Here is a 19,985-nt window from a genome sequence, read left to right on the forward strand (position 1 = left end):
TGTCAGTTTATGAAGTTTGTAGCTTCTGGAAAGTCTGAAAAATTTACAGTATTAATGAGGTAATACGTTAATAGTCTGTAGATGGACAAAGCTGTTTGATCATCCCTGGTTTTTAAATGTGCAACTTAAGAAAAAGAAAAAAAAAATTCGACTCTGTTTGCACCCTGAACCACAGCGATCCATATGTAAACATATTTACATATTTACATACCAACAAATTTATCGTGGCTTAACGGAGTCTCTAACCACTTTTTGACTTGAGGGATGCAATAAAACCTGTGACATAAATAAACTGTCTTTCATGAACACATGGATGATTCACAAAGCACTGTGATCAGTCCTTTTTCAAATGTAATCGCCTCTGGCTCTGGTTTGTAGCTGAGCAGCTTCTCCACCGACACGTTTTATTTTATTATGCATCTATGTAAAGCATTCACGCGCTTTTTATGATTGGGTTTTTCCGATAAAGTCCCATCTTCAGCTGCCATAAATAGGCATGACGCGGACCTGCTCCATGCAAATCGATCTATTTACATGACGTTTGACTTGTGACGGTTGGACACAGCTGGATTATAAATTCTGTTAAAGGAAGAGCTGCATTTAGAGGAAACGATTCTCTGCAGTTTCATTTGTCTATGCGACCGAGATACGTTCGGTGCAAATAAAAATGGACGACATGTCACCGTGCACTGATGGGAGTGTGGAAATGAATCCAAAATATTGCGGAAATGGGCGACGCCATCTTGCATTGGTGCCATCTTTTGCTACTGGGGTCATGGGGTTATGGCTCCAAAAGTGAGTCAATCAGCGTATGAGTTGAATGCTTTTGTCTTTATACCCATTTATGTCCCCATTCACAACAACTATCCTGGGTAGAGTTTAACCTTAACCCCCATTAAAAAGTTTACAGTACACTACTTTGTTTTTTTACGGATGTTTGATCACCAGTAAATCTACTTTTGTTCCTTTGCCAACTATGTGCAAGTGGCTGCCAGGAAACATAGCTTTTGAAAAGGTTGTCATTTCGTACTATCACACGTAGCACCACCCATACCTACTCCACTGCTCTCTCCTTCTCTGTTGTGATTCTTCTTTTGTCTTTTCCTTTCGTTTCAGGCCCGTATCAAGACCGCGCAGAGGCGAGTGGTGATGGCCTCGTTGTATTTGGGAACGGGTCAACTGGAGCAGGAGCTGGTGAGAAAAGTGGACTCTGAGTGATTGTTACAACTCTGGAGAATTTAGATTCTTTGGTTGAGGGCAGGTGAGAACAATGCCATCCAAACATGGGGCCTTCTCCAAATAGCTGGTCAGAGATGCCAGAAAATATGAGTCAGAGTTCTCTTCCAAGATGACCACAGTGTGGTTTGTACAGAATGAAAATGAACTCCAGGCCAACAACAAGGAGTGACCCCAAACTGCAAGGGTTTATTGGAATAAGGAGACCAGTGCTGGCATGTGACAGCCTGCTGTTCTTCATGCTTGGAAAGCCTTGCATAACAACATTAACCGAAAGCAAACCACAGTCTGGACGGATGCTCGTATTCAGCTCTTTTTCGTGTTTTTCTTTTTCAAAATGGTACCAGCAGCAGCAACAGCAGCAGCAGAGCGGGTGAAATGCAAAAAAAAAGAAAAAAGAAGAAAAAAAAAATTAAGTGCAGAAACAGGCTTAATTACAGTTAAAAGCATTGGAATCAGCTGTGATCGCCGCCAAACTCTGTAACCTCACAGGATGATGGATTACTAGAAACGTGAGTCAATAAGCTGCAGCGGGTCCATGTGACTCTTGTTTTAGGCCTGCGTTTTCCTTTGAAATTGAACGCAGTGAACTTAATTCAGCACAAAAACGGTCTGTGGCTCAGACTGAAGAATGCAAACTGCAGGTGCGATTTCAACGTTCACATCCAGGCTCAGCTAAAACAAAAAGATATTTTCAGTCACACCTGCGCTGGGTATTTACTCAAGTGGTGGAGGCTTGTTTATCTTCAGCAAACTATATGCGAAGGTTATTCAAATGGTTTTATATCAACCTTAATAACCTACTTTTGGGTACTTGTAGGGTTTGTTAGTCAGTAGTAATTAGTGTCATGTGCGTGCACGTGGTTGCGTGCACAGTTGCACCTTCTCCACTGGTATATAGATTGTATATTTGCGGATGTAAACAGTGCAGGTTCAAATTTTGCTTTGTAATGTGTCCATATTTGTAAGTTAAGAAATTGGAAATGGTTTGATAGCATATACATTTACAACATAAAGAATCTCATCACTACCAGGATACATTAACAAATTAAAGTATCAGTTCTCCGATGGATAAACTATAATATGACGAGATCTCATTTGTCTTTTCCTGTTGCTTAAGCTGCAAATAAAGATGGACGACATGACACCGTGAAGTAGTAAAAAGTGAATCCGTGTAAAAGTGAATCCAAAATATTGTGGAAATTGGCCCCACCATCTTAGAGACGTAGTGAATAAAAAAAAATTAAACCAACACTGAACTGCAGTTCCTCAAATGTCCACTTGAGGCTAGACGTTAAAATGTCAAACTTTTCAGCAGAAGTAAACGTGTTACGTTACGGTCTCTGTAGCTGTTTTCTCCATTTGTAACAACTGTACGGTGGCAAATACAATTTTTATACAATTTTAATTAAATCAAGGCTTAAAGTTATGCATAAATGTCTCGGCGTGTTGCTAGCTGTCTTGGTTTGACCATTTTTAAATTAGCCTTGACCTACACCGAGCTTCTAAACTGGTCCTCAGGAATCCTACAGGTAATGTCGCAGTCGATGGTGATCTTAATTTTCTTTAATCTTCCAAGTAGCCCAGTTGCCACCATCTTGACCGTCTCTATGTGTAATGGAGGCTTTTATAGCACGCTGCTAGCTTGTTGTGCTAGCTCAGAACCGGATATTAATACAGTTTACTGGAACTCATTTTGTGGTCAGATTAGATTCAACTTAATTGTTATTGCACATAGCATGATAACATTCACAGTGAAATATGGTCTTGCTCTTATATAGCGCTTTTCTACCTACTCAAAGGTACTCAGAGCGCTTTTACAGTCAGAGACACATTCACCCATTCGCTCACACAAGCACACACACATTCACACATCAGTGCCAGTTGCACAGGGAGCAAATGGGGGTTTAGTGTCTTGCTCAAGGACACTTCGGCATATGGCACACTCGGGTTCATGGACAACCCGCTCTACCTACTGAGCCAAAGCCGCTGTGTGACACCAAACCAGAAGTTCAAACAGTAGCTAGTGCCAAATGAATTAACCCAATAATATTAGGTACAAGTTACGTCTACTGTATTACAAAAATATTTTAACTGGAAAAACATGAAACATGAGCAACTAAACACATATTGACACAATGAGAAGTTTTATTTCAAGGTTTTGCTAAATATTGAGTGTAAAGAGGAGAAAAACCTAAGTTTAAAATAAAATGAGTGGGTTTAATCAGAAATGCTGAAAACGTGGTTTTCGGTTGACGACAAAAGAATAAATTTGTTAAAAACAAAAAACAGAATTATTTTTGGTGGTTGAGGTTTGGCCAAATCCTCAACTGCAGAATCATTTTTCCTCAGAGATCCCACTCATTGTGAGATTCGCCCCACAGGAAACTTCCAGAGCTGGAAGCGTTGCTGGCACAGATGTCCCCTAAGAGCTTTCTACTGGAAAGGAGAAATGTTTTACTGGCACGTAAACAGCCACTCTCGGGTGATGTATCATGCACATGTTTGGGCACCAGATGCACAGTTTAGATATCAGGAGGGATCCAAATGCCAGGCTGGCCACCAGTTGTGCCCTCTGTATGTCGAGCAGCAGTTTCCTCTCTGTGCTCTGTACTGACTCATTCTCTTTCCCACGCTCGGTGAAACATGAAAAAACGCTAGTGTTTGATAGGTACTGTTTGCTGCCAGTTGATTAATAATCATTAATCTGTCCTTTTGTTTTGCATTTCCACTAAGGAACATTGAAGATAAGATTGCTGTATGGTTGTACATTATCCCAACCTCTAATTTTGCTCTTATACCAGCAATCAGCACAGTGCTGATGACTTTTCCTATCATGTTTGAATTTCTCAGGCACCATCAGATTTACCAAAAAAAATAAATAAATAAATGATACAAATGTAGTGACAAATTAAAACATGATTACAGACCACAGGAAGCCTTATTCTCTCCGAGCGCTCAAAGGGGAAAATGTTCTTGTGTTCTTGTCAAGAGCTGAGTGGTTGAAGATTCGTAATTTCCCCTAATCTGGTGCCAAGATTGTGAAGTGAAGTCATCCTGGGAATGAAATACTTGGACCGACAAGTCTTCTATTTTGTTTTGTTGGACAACACACAGTTTGAGGAGCGCTCAAAGCTGCCAATGTTGTTAGTTATGTATTTAGCGTCTTGGCTGTCTTTGCTAAGAATATTATGCTACATAGTTTACAGAGAAAATTTACATACAAGCTGTGCATATGTACATCAGATGACAGTGGTAATTCATTGAATTAATTCAAATTATCCATTTCCAATTTATCGCTCTTGTACAGAAAAAGTGGATCAAGTTTCCCACCACTTAAATGTTAAAATAGAGTTTGTAAAATGTGTACTCTTTGTCCAGCTTATTGGTTCCTTCTTCCATTTGAAAGCCAAAGTGCCTCCGTCAGCTTTAAATTTTGACGGCGTGTCAAGTTTTGCCGCCACCTCCATGTTCGCTTCTGCTACTTGGCTGCCCACTTCTTCGACCGCCTCGCTCACCACTGTGGGAAACTACAGTACAATACAATCGTTATTGTATCGGAAGAAAAAGTATCGCGATATGTATCGCCATATTGATATTTTTTCCCACGCCTAATAAACACCTTCTGTCCCGGCCTCCACAACATTAATAAGTGAATCATACAGCCGTGTGACAGCTCCTCTCCTCAGCTTGAGGCTAAATTAGCTGCAGCGAACAGAACATATTTCACTGAACCATTTGCATCAAGGGTTTTAATATAGTTAATGGAGATCGACCGATATATCGCCGATACTTTATTTATTTTTTTTCCCCGGCAAGATTTACAGACAGACACATCCAGAGGCAGCCCCATGCTGCTGGATACACTGCGGTGCAGCCCATACATTGCCCATGACCCACCAGCAGAGTGTCTCATTTGTTTGTTGTTTATTTTTTTTTTATCGCCACTTTATTGTGGTCGGGGGGTTGGCGTGCCTCAGTGACCTTAAGAGCTCTACCAGCAGGAGCAGGTGTGACAGGTGTGAAGTTGGACAGGTCTGAAGCTAAAGGCCTGACGAAGTGCAGTCCACTTCTGCAGGTTGGGGTTGGACACATATTGCATATACAACAAGCCAATTCCATGAAGAAAATGCTGGTTAAAGTTTGTAATTTCCTCAATATCGGCCATGACTGATGTAAAATGTGCATTGAATAAAATGCTCAACCGATGCTGAATTGTTCTGCTAATCTTTTTTTTTTTTTAAGGTGGACTGCATGGAAGAAGTGCTCCAGCGTTCACAGGACAGCAGCCGCTCTCCCGACCTAAAAGTCTCCATACTGTTGGACTACACGCGCGGATCCAGAGGTCGTAGCGGGTCCGTTTATCTCACGATTGCCCGCTGCAGACCTCCACGCTCATCGTCCTGACGGTATCCTGTTCCGTTTCCCCGTGCAGGACAGATAAACTCGAGGACCATGCTGCTGCCTCTGCTGCAGCGCTTCCCGTCTCAGATGCGGGTGTCTCTGTACCACACGCCGGACCTGAGGGGGCTCCTGCGACTGCTGGTCCCTCAGCGCTTCAACGAGACCATCGGAGTCCAGCACATCAAAGTCTACCTGTTTGACGACAGCGTCATTATCAGCGGGTATGTTGACTCTGAGGCGACCTGCTCACCTTTTCTATCAACATGACACACTTTGTTCGTTTCGCTTCAGGCTGGAGTTCACCTCGTTCCGATCAGCTCGTCCTAATCAGCCTGCAGGTGTTTACCACCGCTGCTGGGAAATGTCCTCAAATTTTGACATATGCAGGGAAAATGGAGATCAGTGTGGGTGTGCGCTGAGGCCAGCGGGCACGATGCCGATGTGGTTTCCACCCCATTTCAGTTCAGCACACAAAATGACACGCTGACTTTGCTTGTGGGAAAAGTGAACAAAAAACCACATGTAGCAAACAATAAAGACAAGTATGCAGAAGTCCTACGGGGAAGATCTCCCTGAGACGTGATTAATCCAAGGAGGACGGTTGAGGCTTGTAATTATACCTTATCTGTGATAGTGGAGATTCTTGGCTGCTTGACAAATCATTTAAGTCTCCTCTTCTTCCTCTTCCTCTTCTTCGTATTCTTCTTCTCTTCTCATAACAGCTGATATTTGATCAGTTTCCTCAAACACTCAACTCAAGATGTTTACCACCATTCCTAGGAATTGGTCGTGTATACATTAGGCCTGGTGCGGTCAAGTTGGGAGAGCATTGGGCGTGTTCCAACGCTAACATTTCTGCGGTAAAGACGTCAGGACACGCTTGGAGCTCACATTCATTTTTTTTTTTTTTTTTTTTTGTCTTGGCAATAAAACATGTTACACAAGCCTTCAGGTTAAACTGGAATAACAAAACATCTTCAGGGATGATTAACACTTAACATATGAGGGACCAGAGGATACATGCTGGTTAATCGTATTCCCATAAATCATCGGCTTTCAAAAATATTTCTGGTGTAATGAGTGCGTAGTTGTCTGGTCTAGTCCTGAAAGTAATACCAACGCAATTTTCTCAAAAATCGGAAGATAAAATTAGCCACAAGTGGATGCTTTCGCCTTCATCAGGCTGCGCGTTACTGGAAGACATTTGTTGTTTAAGGAAGTTGGGAAAACACCAAACCAGTATTTAAGAACACACCGGGGGTTGGGGCCAAAAAGTTTCAGTAGGTCACATCCTGGTTCTGTAGCGTCACATATCTAACTAAAAAGGAAACTCATGCAAAAAATTGACACTTGAACGTGTGCCAGCATTACATTAAAAGCAGTCGTTTACAGTTGCGCTCCCTCCTCCTCCCCGTGAACACGCTTAAACCCACACGTCCATACATCTTTTTTTCTTTTTGTTTGTTTTTGGTCGATGAGACCGGTACAGAGTCTGTCTGACTTCGTCGCCGTAACGTGTATAAAATGAAAAGACATGGAGAAGTCCACCACGAAGCCTTCACTATAAACATCAGCTCATGTAGAGTAACCAATAGGGACACCCAGACACCTGTGAATACAACCAGGAGGAGGCACGGAAGTCAATTGTTAGTCTCGTAACGCTGGAATTAGAATCTGCTAACAGGCTATTAGAGAGTGGACAGACTGGTTAAGAAGGTGGGGTCTCTGATTGGCAGGAAGCTGGACTCACTGGTGGACTATCAGACATCAGGCACCCCCTTCATGTCATCCTGGAGGGGCAGTCCTTTGTCCCCACAGCCATCAGACTGTAAAACGTTTTACACTGTAATTCATATTAACATGTTAGTACATATTTCCAGCCTTCCTTCTCCTTTTGCACTGTTGATTCTGTTGATTGTCGTTGGTGCATTACGTTGATGTCTGAGCATGTTTGTGTACAAGCTACTGGAATTTTTCTATTCTATTCAACTCTATTATTATTATTATTATTATTATTATTCTATTAGGGCTGGACGGTATGACCAAAAATCTATATCACGGTATTTTTTTTTTTTCATGCATAATTACATGTTCACAACAGTTTCTACTGGTTGAGAAAGGAATTAATGCAGTAGATTAACTACGGATGAACTGTTGCACCGTGATTAAGTAGTAATCGCACAGTAGTAGTAAAACTGGTTTGGACGGCCCTCTATTAGCGTTGCCTGCTGGTGTGCAAATCTGGGCGCATTTAAAAATAAATAATTAAATGTTATCATAAGATGAAATGAAGACACGGGAACGATTAGAGTGTCATTCATGTTGACATAGTTATTCATATTTAACTGCTGTGTCTGTAATGTCAATAGCAGCGACACATACAAATTATTTGAAGTGTATTTTTAACTTTGAACCAGCCGCTAACATGGAGCTTATGACCTGTACTGCAGCCAGTCACTAGGGGGAGCTCTACTTGCTTTGATTTCACCTTAGAGCAGCAGTTCCACCATCCATCTTTATACCGTCTGTGGTCTACATTGAAAAAATGGAAACAGGAAGCGCTAAGAGAGCGGATGTGCAAACTGTCGTTGAGGGTTGGCCTCTGATTCGCTGACAGATCGGCCGGTCAGGATGGTTTCTCTCACCCAACGTCTGCAATTCAACACAAAACCAACATCGACTTCAGCTGACAAATGGGTTTGACAAAACCATTGAATTAAAGGGCGGCCACCTGTATTAGCAGCATAAAGAAACAGAAAAACAAGAATAACCTCGCCTTAAGAAGCTTTTATCTGTGTCGTACCTCTGTATATTTTACGGCCTCTAACCAAGATAATTGACTCTTTTCTCCCTGCTTTTTATTAAACCTGTTTCCCGCGCTGCAGGGCCAACCTGAGCGACTCCTACTTCACCAACAGACAGGACCGCTACGTGCTGCTGGAGAACTGCAGGGAGGTCGCCGACTTCTTCTCGGACCTGGTGGACGCCGTGGGCGACGTCTCCCTGCAGCTGCAGCCCGACGACTCGGTCACCATGATGGAGGGCATGGTGCACCCGTACAAAGGTAGAAACCAGACACGCCGCTGTGTGCACACAGACACGTGTTTACCCTCCAACATGTTTTGACAGCGTGTGACACTTCACGCTCGGCTACGGCCCCCCGCGCTTCAGCACCGGTCGAGCCGATGGATTACGCTAATGGAGCTTGAAAGCTTAGACAGGAGAAGATATGCTGGTCAAAGAGAGACAGGGTGGAGAGCGGCGGACCGAGCCCGAGTGCGATAGCGCAGTGAGAACGATGCAGAGAGCTCTTGCGGTTGGCTAGCCGTGCAGCCGGATGTGAAATTGTCAGGTTTTCGACTACACACACACACACACACGTAGACGCACTCGAACAGTGTGTCCGTAACTGGAGAGCAGACTGCCAGGATGTTAGTTTGAGGGATGAATGACATCATGTCTGCTGGATCGGACCGCCATGGAAACGAACACCAGGAATAGAGTTGTGATGTCATAGTGTTGCTGGAAGAAGATATGATGTGGGAACCGATACACACACACACACACACACACACAGGGCTAATTCAGAAACGCACACACAGTTATGAGCGGTGGTAAAAAATTCAAGTGAAGACGTTTTGTGAGAATGACTAAAGCCGATAACAGAACAAGCGTCCTGACGATTAGTAGTAACAGACGAGGTGGAGACACGGCTCCCAGTCTGACTCACTCTGAGTTATCCTGAGTTGTTGCTGCGCTGCAGTTACCTGCGCTTTGAGGAGTCACCTCCCACAGCACAAGACAGATTTCCTCACTCACCTGTGGGAGTGTGCAGCCTGTAAATCTGACACGCTCTCCCTTTTTTGTCTCCGCTTTGTTGTGTTACTGTTAAATCATCCCCTGCTCTAAGTGAGCAACGGCGTTTGACGGATCTGTCCCATTAGCGTCATATTTGGTGAAAGAAATATGCCCGCTTGTTGTCACGGAAGAAAAAGCTTAAATTGCCCAAAAAAAACCAAAAACAATATTAATAAGCTGCCGTCTGTGAAGGTTGTGGGTTACTCCAGGTCGCGGTGTATCTACTATTCTGCTATTTTTATAGGAAGTGGGAAGTTGAGGTCCCGACTCTTAAAGGGTGTAGCAGCTGTAGGAAAGTTGGGCCAAAACAAACACGTGTTCCTCAAATGTTTATCTCAAGGAAACACCGTCCACAGCTTTGGTTCGTATCGCCACCATGTGAACCCACACGGTCTTTGACTTTTTTCATTTTATTTTATTATTGTTTTTTTTAGCTAGCTCCGTTCGTACACTAGCATCATATTTTTTATGATTTGCTTGCACTCAGAGTCAGGAATGTTCTCTAGGTATGAAGATACTTTACACCTTTTCAAATAAAGGTTTTCTAATTTTTCTAACCATACCAAGTTCAAAGTCACTTAAATCTCCTTTCTTCCTCCTTCTGATGCTCGGTTTGAACTTAGGCAAGTTTCCTTAATCACCTCTGCACGACTGTGTGCATTGAACTGCAGCCATGTGATTGGCTGATGAGCCATTTGTGTTAAGTAGCGATTGAGCAGGCGTACCTAATAAAGTGGCCAGTGAGTGTGCACAGCGTGTATTTTAAGCTGCATTTAATATTTCTCAGTGAACTATGTAGAATGTTGCAGGATATTGCAATAATGCATCGTATCGTGGCTCCACAAACATGTGGTGGAGTCTTTGCCAACATCAGAATCACAATCAGAAAAAACTTTATTTATCCCTGAAGGGCAATTAGGAGGGCGAAGAGCGGTACATAAAATAAGAGCAAGAGAATAAGATAACAAAAGAATAAAAATTGCAAAAGTGGGCAAAAAAAAAAAGAAAAAACAAACAAAACAGCATATTATGTTCAATGGCAGACCTGCTGCCAGTAACAGAAGAGAGATGGATTGTGGAAAATAATATCAAGACCAATATGAAAAAAAAAAAAAAAAAAAAAACTAAAAAACAGCAGATATAGTATGACAAATAAATAAACAACTAATAAAAATCTTACAAAATAAAACAGGAGTCCAGTGACTGTGGTGATTAAGAACAGTTTGGTCTCTGAACGGGAAACAGGAAACTAAATTTTTTTGTAATTTGGATGAACGGACCCTTTTAATCCTAATTTATTTGAACCTTCCTGTAACGTCGATTTATTTACAAAGATAAAGTCCTCACAACATGACAAACACACACAGCTAACCCGGAGCCCGGGACACCGTGACCCGTCTCCCACTCACTCCACTCACTCAGTGTGTCTCCATGGCGACCAGGCAACCGGCAGGACTTCTCCGCGGCGGCGAGGAAGCGCATCATGGAGGTGGTGAACACGGCGCAGGTGCGGCAGCGGCTCCTGAACGGCCCGGACGACTCGGAGGACGAGGGCGCGAGCGAGGGTGGCGAGGAGGACACCTGGGTGTTCCCCCTGGTGCAGATGAAACCTCTGGGCATCCGGGTGGACGAGCAGGTGACACAGGTGAGTCTTCGCCCTCGAAACATGTGACTGATGAAATGACTAATTATAAGCGCTAACAAACCCACAGGTCAATATTTGAGCATTTCAATTGATTTATTAGTCACGTGTCCTGGGAGTGAACCCCATAAAACGATGACTAACTGCAATTTAACACGACAACGGCACCAACATGTCTCGCGATTATTTTATCTATTGTGCTTATGCACCGATCAGTCACATCATTATGACCACTGACAGGAGATCTTGTGACAGTGTAGTGTTCTGCTGGGAAACTTTTGGACCTGATATTCACTTGTACGGATGTTACTTAGACGTGTAGCACCCACCTAGACCGGACCAGACACTTCCCAACCCACAGCAACGACACTCCTTAATGACAGCAGCAAAAACGGTTTCCTACCTGTCTGTGATCATACCAGGCCCACTGCTCCCAGACTGTGGGACAAACTGTGGGACAAACTGTGGGACAAACTGTGGGACAAACTGTCCCCCGACATTTGCACCACTGCTGATCTCGGCCTTTTTTTCCTATTATTTTTTTTAAAATCAAGGCTGAAGATCCACGTTTTTTAAGTTGTAAGTTTATTGCATTTATATGGCAACTAATAAAAGCAAAGAGCATTTATCATATAAAACATTTAAAACAAAGATCAACATTAATGTATCAACAAACGAGAAGCTGTTAACACGCAGGGTGACGAGATGAGGAAATAAAAACAGATCAAGTGCTATTTAAAGACAAGGAGTAAAGATGGGTCAGAGCTCTGAACAGCTTGGGGCCTTTATTTATTTATTTATTTTCTCCAAACGTGGCACAGCCAACATACCACGGTCTGAGGATCTGGTGGTGGTGTAAGGGCTGAGAAGCTCAGAGATATATGAAGGGGCACTAGTGGAGTCTTGTTTTTAGTTGCACTTATTTGTTGCGTTTTAATTACTTCTGTTTTTTTTTTTTATTTATTTATTTATTTGTTTTTTTTTTTTGTATAAATGTCATAAAGCATCACCGGATGCTCCACTCTCTGATGAGTGACAACAGTTCTGGAGGCGCAAGCGAGACCTGCGCAATATCAGGAAGGTGGTCATTATGTTGTGGCCTGATCGGCGTCAATCAAAAAAAAAAAAAAAAAAAATATGAAACGTGCCCTCAACTATGAACTGAATTTCATCAAATTCCCAACCGCAATCAATAACTTGTCTGAATCTGATCCGATTTAACTGAGGAAAAACTTGTTGAGCCTGTGCGTCGACTCCAGTCGGAGAAAAACTCAGTAACACGGCACGAGGAAGGAAACTTAACACCCCGATGTATTAAAAGTAATGTTTTCTATATTCAATAAACAGCTGTTACTTGCCATCCGAGAAATAAAACGAAGGGAAACGCGGCTCTAACTCGCCGTCTTCCCGTCTCTCCCTGAACCTCCACAGCGCCTGCTGACGGACGCCGGGTCGGACTCGTCCGTGTTCCTGACGTCGGGCTACTTCAACCTGACCACGGCGTACATGCGTCTGGTGCTCGGGGCCGGGGCCAGCTACCGCATCCTCACCGCCTCCCCCGAGGTCAACGGGTTCTTCGGGGCCAAGGGCGTCGCCGGGGCCATCCCGGCCGCCTACATCCACATCGCCCGGCAGTTTTACAACCAGGTGTGTCGCCTGGGCCAGCAGGAGCGGGTCCACCTGCACGAGTACCACAGGTCCGAGTGGACCTTCCACGCCAAGGGTGGGTGAAACGGGAGCACATGTATTGGGGGGGGCTTGTGTGTTTCTGCAGGAATATTTGTTGTTTTAAAAACTAGTTAATATTTACCCGGCTCTCGCTCAAACCCACATTATCACCGCGCACGCATGACCGAGACGTCCAGATGAGCTTTGTTTGGCTTCGGTGAAAATAATAAAACACATCACTCTCGCTGCTCCTCTGCCTGCTCTGCTGTTCTTCTTGCGGCGGCGGTGGTATGTAGCGTGAGAGGCGAAGGCTTGTACAGTCACTCCGTTGTAGCCTCAGGACAAGGATGCACACTCACTCTCTCATATTTTGGGGTTTTGGATCCACGCTGGGGATTTCTGCATGTGCTTCCTTTTAGTTGTGGTTTTGGGGCCGACAGAAATCTCTGCTGGAAACTGCTCTCTGAAGCATTACCTCCCTCGCTGGCTCACTCCGCTTTTCCCTCTCCTACAGGTCTGTGGTATTACCTCCAGGGGCAGGATCGGCCTTGCCTCACTCTAATTGGCTCCCCTAATTTCGGTTACCGCTCGGTTCACCGTGACCTGGAGGCCCAGATCGCCATAGTAACGGAGAACGAGGAGCTGCAGAGCCAGCTGCAGGAGGTCGGCCCCTGCGTTTCCTGATGGTGATGAATGAGCGCGTTGCTCGTTACTGAACGCACACCTGTGTTTTTGTTGAACTCCCAGGAGCAGGAGACGTTGTACAGACTCTCCACGGAGGTGTCCAGCTCCACGTTTGAGCGGCCCGACCGCCACGTCAAGCTGTGGGTGAAGCTGGTCACTCCCCTCATCAAGAATTTCTTCTGAAACCGCATCAGGTGCAAAGACACACACATACACGTGCACGAACTCACAATGCATGAAAATGAGTCAAATCTTCTTTTTTTAGTAGCAAATTTGACAAGAAAAAAAACAAAAAAACACCTTAAACGGTATTTTTATCCTGAAATTGTTACATTTTTATTGAAAGGAAGCAAAAATTCTCACCAAACTCTGAAGTTTAAAGTGTTTTGAAGCGAACAACAGGTGGTGGAGACCAAAAGTGGAGCTAAAACTGAATGTTGGATGGAAAACTACAAACACATGTCAATATTTGGCTCCAGTTATCAAGCAAAAAGCATATAAAAAAATTATCGGATGTAAATGCAATTTGTTAACACTGCTGATAGTCAGTCAATGAATAAGTGGCATCTACACGGGAAGTGAGTGACTCGTCGCAGTGATTCAGACGAAAAAAATCTTTACAGCTGAATGAAACATGACACAAAGTTCCAGTTAAAAGTGTTTTTATTTTTTTTTTCATCTCATTGTTTTAGTTTTTAAAGCATCAACGTTAAATATCCTAATTGACTGTCACTGGTTTTAATCTTCTTTGTTTCAAAAAGTTTTTTAAGAACAAATCAGCAACAAATCACAAGCGGTGGAGCCCAAAAACGGAGATAAAAGCGATAAAAGCAATAAAAGCGGCCTAAATGAATGAAGTTAAGGGGAACTGACACAATCGATAAATCATAATATTCTTTTGAAGTCCAGTTATCAAATAAAATCATATGTCACACCTTAAACGGTAACTGATACAGTTAATGATGTAAGTACAAGTCCCCTGAACTTTTGTAAATGTTTACAGAAACAGTTTTTAGTATTTAGTTTTTTTTTTACAGCACAGTCTCTGACCTCCATCGATTTTATTTCAATCACCTTTGTGAGAGTTGGCGGAAAACTACAAGTAAATGGCAATTTTTAGCTCCGATTATCCAGAATCCGGATGATCGTGTGTCAGCGCTGTTTGTTAATGCCGCTTACAGTCACTGAACAAATAAGTGGCGTCTTCACGGGAAGTGAGTGACTCGTCGCAGTGATTCAGTCCAAAAAAAGTTTTACAGTTGCGTGAAACATGACACAAGTTGAACTACTGTAAATGTCAGAAACTGTTTTAAGTATTTAGTTGTTGTTTTTTTGCAGCACAGTCTCTGACTTTTATCGATCTCATTTCCAAAAACCTTTGGGAGAGTTCGTATCTGGCTGGTGGAGACCAAAAATAGAGAGAAAAGTGATAATTCAATTTGTCAATTAAATAAATAAGAACAAGAAATTAGGAAGACGAGGAAGTCGGTGTGCGCACAGCTCGCTTAAAAGTTGGACTTAAACAAATCTCAACCCAGAGGAAACGATGTGAAGCAACAGTGGATCATTCAAACTGTTTCCAACCGTCTTATTGTCTGACTGTTTTGTTCCTGTAACAAGGTCACGGTGTCATCTTACCTCGAGTGTTACTGTAGAGGCTGATTCACCAGTTCCGACTAAAAAAAGCAGCAGTTGTCTCCAGGTTGTGATTCCTTTTAGACTCCGCGTTCAGTTCAGTGAACCAGCTCAAAGTCTCCGAGCTGGTTCGTGAGACCTGCTACAGACTTTTATCTTTATTCAGTCAGGCTCCTAAACACAATAAATACATGTCACAAGCAATCGCACAAAGAAAGAAGGTATCAAATATTCTTATTATTTAGCTCGAAGCCTGAGGTCGAACTGTGTTTTAGATCATTTCTTGATTCATTTTGTCTCTTTTCTTTGCGCTGGGAGGTGAACACGTTCAGCTCATAGTGATGTGAATCAAAGCAAACCGACTGGGGGAGATTTTACTCTTATTTGCATGATAGAAATCAAACGGCGACCCTGATTTTCCTTTCACCACTCTCACATTTATGCTCGACATGCACAGTTTTTTTTTTTTTTTTTTTATTCAGGTCTCAGTCTGTGATTTCTGCCGAGTAGACAAAATACAGCCCCGACCATATTGTGCGCGAAGCGGGGCTGTGGTTTCTTTGAAATGTCTGCAGTCATTGTGGTGAGTCCTAGATCGCAGGTCCAGACCTCGTCTTCCCAGCAGCCCAGATCACCAAAGCGAGAGCAGGGACGGCGTGTCGGCTGATTCACTCCTGTTAAGAAGTGAGTCAGCGTTGTGTTATGGTGATGATTTGACACTGCGGTCGCTGGGAATCCTGTCAGGACTTGACGGGGCCAAGTCAAAAAGGTTCGCGGACCCTGAATCGGGGCCAGCTTCTGATGCCGCGAGAAAACGAGAAATGTTGAAAAATGAGAAGATCACAGCTGAGGACTAAAAGTCACACAGCAGCTGTTTTTTTTTTTTGTTTTTTTGTTTTTTTTTTACGTTTCTGAGAACAGGAAGTGTTGCTGGATGGTGACGGTAAATGGGTGGCGTCGTATCGCCACCTGAACAGTCAAGGGAGCTTGAAAAAGAACAAAAAAAAAAAAAAACAAGTTGAGTGATCTGGTGCCAGAAGGAAGCTTCTCTGAGAACAGCTCACCTTTCAGCCCTCGGGTGTCATTCACAAATATGCTCCTAACAATGATGTCAGATCAGATGTTGCTGGAACAAGGTGCAACACCGGGAGGAAATCCTCACGTTACCGACCTCCGTGACGCACGCTCTGACGGGACGGACGGCGTCCGTTCGCCGTCCCGGCTGGTGTCAAGTGTCAAGTCTCTGCGTTGCAATATGTTTCAGAAAGTTTCAGCTTCTCCTTCGCAGTCAATCTGCAGATTACATCTGTGTTTAAATCCTCTCACGATTCAGCTGCGCAGAGATGAGAGAGACACGATGCAACTATATCTGTCACGAAAACGCAAAGTATTGCAGCTGTCGGAAAAATGTGCGTCCTTATCTCCACTTTTCCTGGAAAATGTTGCAGAAGTTATTCTGAGTAGATTAAGTTCTGTACACGTTTAATTACACACAAAAAAAAACAAGCTGACAATAAATTGATCTGCTATTAAAGATAAACTGTCCATGTTGAACGTAGATATACAAAATGTGATCATTGTTGTCTTGAAAAAGTGAAATGTTTTCCACAGAAGTGTGTTCTCATCTCAAAATAAGCTACATAAACATGTCGTAAATCACCACAGCTTTAAACTTTTATTCCTTTCTGAGTAACGTTTTGAACTCTAATCTTTGTTTGTGGCAGTGAGAGTTTTAAAAGTTCAGTGTTGACGTAAAATACGTTTTTATCTGAATCAGTAAGTTTTTATTTCATCTTCGTGTTTTCTTTTTAAACATTTTACGCAATTCTGCACAAAAGATGCGGCCCCAGATAATCTCATCTTTAGGTTGTTTCTTTGGCTGCAAGTCATAAATAAAATGCAAGAAAGTGTGATCTAATAAAGCGCTGGGTTCGGTTAAACTTTTAAAATTAGAGGTTAATAAAAGCTAATTTACAAGTTTTTCGTTCAAATTTTTCACCTTTTTCCTAAACTCTCTAAATAATCAGTGTTGTTGTTGAGTTCATCAACAGTTGAAACAGCAGTAGTTCACTCGCAGTTGTTTTGTGTCCTCTGGGACTAGGGTGCGTGTGCTTTACTGCTTATCTCCTCCTCCTTTTTTTTTTTTTGTTCAATTCCTGACAGAGGAAAAAACAAAACGTGACCGTCCAACAATAGCCGTGCCGGTTAAAAGGATGAAAAGTTCTTATCGGCAGCACCGGCTGTCTATTGTTAGACGCTGGTGACAACAGGTTGGAGCGTCTCCAACTGTTGGAGCTGGTGTTCGCGCAGCATCGCGATGATGAGCTGCCCCCGGTGGTTTGACACGGACCTGGACGCCCTCTAGTGGTGGGAGGTGACGCAGGGCTGGTGAATCCAGGGGAATATTCTGCAAACGTTTTTGGTTTGGGGTTCGTCTGTGGTGGAGGTGCAACAATTAATTGTTCTAAAAACTCATAAATAAGTGTTTGTGCACCTTTTTTCTGTTTGTGTTTGTAGATAAAAGGTGAAATATTTTTGTCTAAAAATTGGATTTTGACGAATATTTTACTTATTCTATTAGAATATAATACAAAAATATGTATATATGAAATATAGCATAATAAATGATACGTTTAATGTTTATATAAGTAGCTTTTATTCAGAATTGTTTATATCAGGGTGTCTGTTGTTAAATGTAGGTGAAAAACTACACTATAGTTTTTATTTTTATCGTTAAACGTGTCCTGGGTTTGTCATTTTCAGGACTTTTTTTTAAAAAAGTTGTTTTTTAAAATAAAGTCCACAAAAAAAAGCACTTTCCATCTAAATCAAAAGCGCTAGAAACACTCGAGCACGGAGACGGAGTAATTTAAAAACTTTGTGCCTTTCAAGACTTTTAGGATTCTGGAAATAATACTAATAATAATAATAAGTGACGTTAACGGACTAAACAGATTTCATGTCCCGTCCCTCGTGACAGAGACTAAACATAGAATAACTGAACATTGTTCTCTGTGTGTTTGTGGAACAGGAGGAAGACGTTTTTTGTTTTCCGTCGGTTCTGGGCCGAAGGTCGACTCCTGCAGGCGAAACACTGGAGCATCATCAGCGGCGTCTTCAGCGTCTTTTCCTCGGATAAAAACCCAGTTTGTCCCAGGAAGTGACTCTCAAACACAAACACACACACATATACACACATATACACACATATACACACAGGAGCATGTGTTGAACTCGGGAGGAAAAAAATCCTCTTCTGCATCTAAACTCTGGCTCCTGGTTTACTCCGTAGCACTGTTTATAAACGAACACGCGAAGTTATCATACCGTGGATTTCTGGTTTTGTAGTGTTATCAGCTATCAGCGTTTCACGGAAGCTACTTTTGCTGTACTTGCACGTGAACCGGTGCTGGTGCATGAGTAATAAATAGAGGCGCCTCTGATGTAACGAGGGTAAACAGAGGTGTGGTGAAGCATTTCGATCCCTGGAGGAGCTTTAATAACAGATTTATAAGCTCTTACAATGTGATTACAGCAAACTCTACAGTCTCCGTTATTATCTTTGTAAATTAAAGGACGATGTGGTTTGTTTTTAAAGCGACTTCCAGTGTTTGACATTTTATTTAAACCACAACAAGATCTCAGGAGTCTGAGTTTTTTAGGCTCTTTCAGGTCTTTGTTTTGGTTTTCTGTATCAATGGCTTGATATGACAACAGATTTTTTTTTTTTTAATAACTTAGTGATAGTTCTGCTTTTTGCTATCATATTTAGCAAAAGCATGTATTTTTAAGCAAATTTTGACATTTCACACTGTGTAACCTAAATTGCTGATTGTTGATGTTGTTACCACGAAGGGACAAAAGTGTCTCCTTCAAAAATGCTCTAAAAATAACTTATATTAATATTTTTTAATTTTTCTTTTTACATAAAACTTTTAATCCACTTCATTACTAATCACCAAAACCAAAAGTTTGATAATATTCTGACTTTTAAGCCTTTATATTCCAGTGTTTTTTTTTTTGTTTTTGTTTCCATCATATAAACACAAACGGTGAAAAAGTCAGAAATCAATTAAATCTTTGGTATTTGTGATAAGGACTGAAGTGGATTAAAAGATTTATGTAAAAAAAAAAAAAAAAAAAAAAAAAGAAGAAAATTATTAACATGCTGTTTTTAGGGCATTTTTGTAGAGGACACGTTTGTCCCTTAATGGCAACAATGTATATTTTTGTAAATCAGGCACTACAAAAAAAAATTAAAAAAATCGATCAAAATCAATGATGCTATTAAATCCACTTTGTATTTACATCGTAATATTTCAAATTTTGTCTTTTTTTCCCCGAAATTTTTGGTGCCATCACAAGCACTGGCATATAAAGGGTTAAAAGTCAGAATATTATCAAACTTTTGGTATTTGTGATTAGGACTGAAGTGGATTAAAAGATTGATGTAAAAAAAAAAAAGAATAAAAGTTATTTTTGGGGCGAAGACGACACTTTTGTCTCTTAATAGTTACAATGTAACAATTTTAAAATCTGGTATGAGGCTTAATGTGTCTCAACTTTGACTAAATGTTAAATAAACCAACATGAAATGATAATTTCTCAATTTTAGCCATAAAAAACGGTCATTACTGGTTTAGAGAAATACTCACTGAGCAGGTTTCAAGTCGACAAAACAAATGAAGCAGTAATTTTAAAGTCGCTTTTAAATCTTCTCATCGAGAGATTAAATTAAAGGCAACGCAGCTTCCTGTTGCATCCAAAGTAAAACTCCCCGTAAACTTCATTATATATTTACAATTAAATGAAGCTTCAGAACCATTAATTAATTATTTATGACTTCAGGCTAATGTGG

General features: G+C 41.8%; 1 protein-coding gene across 2 annotated transcripts in view; it reads left to right on the plus strand.

Moving 5' to 3' along the window:
• LOC125022760 (CDP-diacylglycerol--glycerol-3-phosphate 3-phosphatidyltransferase, mitochondrial) overlaps positions 1–18,728 on the plus strand; it is a 27,727-nt gene extending 8,999 nt beyond the window's left edge. For both annotated transcript variants that reach the window (XM_047609684.1, XM_047609683.1), the window contains exons 3-11: positions 1,117–1,194; positions 5,482–5,581; positions 5,672–5,861; positions 8,526–8,704; positions 10,941–11,143; positions 12,572–12,863; positions 13,323–13,471; positions 13,556–13,686; positions 18,159–18,728. In XM_047609684.1, the coding sequence (XP_047465640.1) occupies positions 1,117–1,194; positions 5,482–5,581; positions 5,672–5,861; positions 8,526–8,704; positions 10,941–11,143; positions 12,572–12,863; positions 13,323–13,471; positions 13,556–13,675 (1,311 nt within the window). In that variant the 3' untranslated portion in view covers positions 13,676–13,686; positions 18,159–18,728. The remainder of the gene's footprint in view (positions 1–1,116; positions 1,195–5,481; positions 5,582–5,671; positions 5,862–8,525; positions 8,705–10,940; positions 11,144–12,571; positions 12,864–13,322; positions 13,472–13,555; positions 13,687–18,158) is intronic.
• The last annotated feature ends 1,257 nt before the right edge of the window (positions 18,729–19,985 follow it).

Source organism: Mugil cephalus, chromosome 16 (genome assembly GCF_022458985.1).
Source record: "Mugil cephalus isolate CIBA_MC_2020 chromosome 16, CIBA_Mcephalus_1.1, whole genome shotgun sequence".
In the NCBI taxonomy this organism is placed as follows: domain Eukaryota; kingdom Metazoa; phylum Chordata; class Actinopteri; order Mugiliformes; family Mugilidae; genus Mugil; species Mugil cephalus.